General features: G+C 44.6%; 1 protein-coding gene across 1 annotated transcript in view; it reads right to left on the bottom strand.

Moving 5' to 3' along the window:
• The window catches only part of LOC133110121 (sodium-dependent lysophosphatidylcholine symporter 1-like), an 8,501-nt gene extending 6,544 nt beyond the window's left edge, over positions 1–1,957 (bottom strand). Inside the window, exons 1-3 of the mRNA XM_061220001.1 lie at positions 1,832–1,957; positions 1,502–1,621; positions 179–303 (exon numbers count right to left, since the gene is read on the bottom strand). Of these exons, the coding sequence (XP_061075985.1) occupies positions 179–303; positions 1,502–1,621; positions 1,832–1,957 (371 nt within the window). The remainder of the gene's footprint in view (positions 1–178; positions 304–1,501; positions 1,622–1,831) is intronic.
• Between the last annotated feature and the right edge of the window lie 2,981 nt (positions 1,958–4,938).

The following is a 4,938-nucleotide window of genomic DNA, read 5'->3' as shown; positions in this document are numbered from 1 at the left end:
CATAAAACACGAAGTAGAGTATTTATACCAAAGATCAAATAACAGCTCAAGCCGTTACAGCAAATCTAAAATCAACCATTTAGCAAATGAGCCACAGAGCGGAACGCCAAACGTGTTCCCAAACGTGTTCCCAAAGTGAGACCCGTGGTACCCAGGGCCCTCCTTCCTCACCACCTACCAGGGGAGGAGCTTGCCAATGCTGGTCCTGCTGCTCCTGCTGACCAGGTACCCCACCAGGGGGTCAGTGACAGCGTCCCAGACCCGCACCAGGAACAGGACCAGGGAGGCGTAGAGGGCATCCAACTGTCAGGCACAAGTTCATTCAGCACTGAGAACAGCACTAATGATCATTTAGCAAGGCCTAGTGATGCCAGCAAAAGTCTGTTTGAAAACATGAACAAGGCTGAATTTCGAACGCATGATCTTGATAAGAGGAGATAGCATGAGGGGAGCCTGGTTCACTCATATTTACAGCTCTGATGGCTGAGCTGTTCTGGCTGAGGAACAAACCCCCACACGATGAAGAGTGCATGTTCACATTAACCACAATGCACACCGTAATTACAGTGCAGTCCATATTTGGACAGTGGTGCCATTCCTGTTATTTTGGTTCTATACTCCAGCACATTGGATTTGAAATGAAACAATGAATGAGGTTAAAATGACTGTGACCTTGAATATCTATTTACATCCATATTTGGCAATCCATGTAGGAATTACATCCCTTTTTATACAAATCCTTCCATTTTAGGAGATAAAAAGTATTTAGGCAGTTGACTGTTGACAAATGCTAAGAACAGACTCCAAAGGAAATGAAAAGCCTCGAATCAAGACTAGATACTAAATGTTTTCTTATACCTGCACTAAGGAAGTGATTGAATACACATGACTAATCAGAAACAGCTGAGAAGCCAACTGTCCAATTACTTTTAGTCCCTTAAAATGGGAGGGATTATGTATATGGATCACCCAATATTTACGTAAAATTAAAAATCAAATCAAATAAAAAAATCTAATTAAAAGCGACAGTCTGCACTTTAACCTCATATTCATAATTTAATTTAAAATCAAAATGACAGGTGTGACTGACACACAGACAGGTGTGACTGACATACAGACAGGTAAAGTGACTGACACAGACAGGTGAAGGGACTGACACACAGACAGGTGAAGTGACTGACACACAGACAGGTGAAGTGACTGACACACAGACAGGTGAAGGGACTGACACACAGACAGGTAAAGTGACTGAAACAGACAGGTGAAGTGACTGACACACAGACAGGTGAAGGGACTGACACACAGACAGGTGAAGGGACTGACACACAGACAGGTGAAGTGTCTGACACACAGACAGGTAAAGTGACTGACACACAGACAGGTAAAGTGACTGACACAGACAGGTGAAGGGACTGACACACAGACAGGTGAAGTGACTGACACACAGACAGGTGAAGGGACTGACACACAGACAGGTGAAGGGACTGAGGTGAGCGCTCACCTGTACCACGTCCAGCAGAAAGACCTGCAGGCTGAAGCCCAGGGCGATGCTGGTCATCTGATGGGGCATTCCCCCCACTGCATAGCACAGCTTTGTGACCAGGGGGATGCCTGCTGCCTTCTACACACAGAGAATGATCACAGCCGTCCTGACAAACCATTACAAACACGGCAGCAAAAAAAAACACGGGAATCGACAATACAGCACACGTTTTAAGACGGAATCAATAGCATTTGCCGGACGATACTGTGACCAATCATTTTGCCTTTACTGTGATAAAAGAGTTATACGGTAAGACCAGAAACAAGCAGACAGAGCTCAGGGTCTCACTGGCATCGTGCGGCTGGGGGCCTGGGCTTCCGAACGCCCCCCCCCGGCAGCGCTCCCACTTCCTGTCCCGCCGGCCTGCGACCGCACGCTCGTCCCTCTCGGGTGCGACCGTGCCCACTGCCTCATTCCGGAGGATTCCGCGGCTGCAGTCACAAACTCCCGGTCTCTCTTCACTCGAAGCGAGTGGTCATCTGAAACTCCGTATGCACCCCGGGTAATCCGGGTAATCCTCGAGAGACCGGTTCTGCAGAAACGCAGGAGGCGGGACCGTCATGTGCGCCACGCCCACAGCGTGTCTCTGGGTGTCACAGCTCAGCTGAGGTATGCTCTACAGTAAACGGTAAATTTGGTGCATGACTGCGATCCGCAAGGTCGGCGATTCGATCCCCGGTGTGGCCACAATAAGATCCGCACAGCCGTGGGGCCTTTGAGCAAGGCCTTAACCCTGCATTGCTCCATGGGATGTCATGTAATGTAATGTAAAATAGCGCCTTTATCCAAAGCGCTGTACAATTCATAATTCTCATTCACTCATTCATACACACACTCACACACACCAACGCCAGGCAAGGCACCAACCAGCTGGTCAGGATCATTTGGGGGTTAGGTATCTTCGACACACCCAGGACAACCCTCCAACTGCTCTTACCACCTGAGCCAATGACGCCCCCCCTCCAGTGTGAGAGAATAGAAAACAGGGCACAGGTGTAATTAGCACCTGCACTAACACAGGACCACATACCTGCAGCAGTTACAGGGAAACACCTCTGCCCTGCACAAATTCTCCTGTACCAATAGGGCAGGGGTGCACAACACAGGACAATCCATTTCAGGATTTTGTTCCAACTTCTGGTGTTAATTATTTACTCGACTCAGTCATATCTGACATGTGTATCAGTACCAGCTGCCGACTGCAGGTGTATCCTAAAGATTTTACTGCGCTCAAGTACAGGCTTGAACCAGGGTATTTCATAGAGCGTCAGCAAATTAAAAACAAAGCAATCAGTTGGAACAAAAACCAGTATGCAGACCGGGCCTCGAGGACCGGAGTTGTGCACCCCTGCAATAGGGTCACTCTCTTTGTGACAAAGTAATTGTTTGATTTTTAAAATATTTTATATCCCCCCCCCCCCTCTTGGGAGGTCAACTTTATTTTTTATAATACAAAAACAAACATATATACATTGGTAAATTTCAGAGAGAGAGAGAGGGGGGGGGGGAGAGGGAGAGGGAGAGGGAGAGAGAGAGCGAAGGAAGAAAACAGTATGAAGCCTTTGAGGGGAGGGTAAAACAAAACAGACAGTCACTAAAAATAACAATAAATGGAAAAAAGAAATAAAGAATAATAATAAAAAGAATTATAAAGTGTGGAAAGAGTGACTTGTGTATACATATGAACACGCAGACCAATGGGCAGATAGACAGGAAGATGACAGGTGGACAAGTGGGTGGTTGTTGATTGGAGCCTTGAATGGATAGTATGGAAAAAGGGAGAGAAGAGGAGAAAAAGTAGTAGTAATAAAAGTAACGATGGGGAAAAAATAAAATAAAATAAAAATGGATGGGTTGGATTAGGATATGGCATTGCATGGATAGTGTTTCTAGAGTATGTGAGTATATGTTGGATAGGTTGGGTGTTGGGGGGTTAGTCCACAAGCAAATTGAATGATTTTATGAAAGGACCCCAAATGTTTGCCATGTGTGAGCTTTGGCGCTGGTGTGAAATTAGTTCCATGGATATGTGTTCTTTGAGTAGATTAGACCAATGTGTTATGTTTATTTTGTGTCTTGTTTTCCAGTTTAAGAGGATGGTTTTCTTGGCGATAGCTAGGGCAATGAGTATAGGTTTGGTATTTTGATTTGGTGGGTTGATTGTTGAGAGGTCTCCAAGTAGACAGAGGGATGGACAGAGTGGAATGCTACAGCTCATGAGAGATATTTGGTCTGTGACTTGTTTCCAGAAATGGTGAGTTGGTGGGCAGAGCCAGGTCGAGTGGTAGTAATTATCTGGGGTGTTCAAAGAGCAGTGAATGCAAGTGTCTGAGTCCACAAATCCCAATTTAAACATCTTTTGGTGAGTGATATGAGTTCTGTGAATTGCCTTGTATTGTATTAGTTGCAGGTTAGTATTGGTGGTCATCGTGAAGGTGTTCCTACAGATTTGAGTCCAGAAGTCTGAATTGTAGCCGAGTGATAAGTCTTTTTCCCAGGCTTGGATGGGGAGGGATATTGTTACGTCTGTGGTTGATATTAGTTTGTATAATTTGGAGATAATTTTTTTGGTGTTGATTATTTTATTAATTTCATCCATTGATCCATCCATCGGAGGTGGTTGTAAGTAGTTGTTCATTATTTTAATTTAATATTTTAAAACAGATTTTAATTGAAAGTACTGGAGGTATTGCTCTTTCCCAATATTATACCAAATCCTGGAAGGTGATGAAGGTGCCATCCTGAAAGATGTGTTGAAGATGTATGATACCTTTTTGTTTCCATGAGGTGAAGGAGAGTGGCGTTTTGTTAATCAAGAAGTCAGGATTGTGCCATATTGGAGTGTATTTGCATGGGGTCATTGTGAATTTAAAGATTTTGTTAATTTTCCACCAGGCATTCAGAGTTGTTGAAATGAGTGTTTTTGAAGCAGTCAATTCCTCAGTTATAGAGGCACTGAGGAATGGTTGATCGGAGATGGAAATTTCTTTACATTGTGATTGTTCTATTTCTATCCATGGGTTGTCCTGTTGGTTGGGCTGAATCCAGTTTGTGATGTAATTTAGCTGGTTTGCCAAATAGTAAAAAAATAAAATTAAAATAAAAAAGTAATTGTTTGATACATTGGCAACTTCCATATTTTTAACTACGAAGTTTTCCTGTGGATAGGTGTTGCTCACAGGTCTCTATCATGGACAGTGAAAGCAAGTGCAATCAAAATCCCCTGACGCAGTGAAGAGAGACAGCAAAGCTTCATCTGCTTCCGGGGGGTGAACCTGACTAATATCAGGTGGGGTGGGGGGAGATGCGGGGGGGGGGGGGGAGAAGGACACTTCAAATGTACAGCTACTCAAGGAGCATTACTGTGTTATAGTGAAGGCACAAAACCCAACAGA

The sequence above is a fragment of the Conger conger genome, chromosome 14 (genome assembly GCF_963514075.1).
Source record: "Conger conger chromosome 14, fConCon1.1, whole genome shotgun sequence".
In the NCBI taxonomy this organism is placed as follows: Eukaryota; Metazoa; Chordata; class Actinopteri; order Anguilliformes; family Congridae; genus Conger; species Conger conger.
This window is presented reverse-complemented; position numbering and strand designations above follow the sequence as displayed.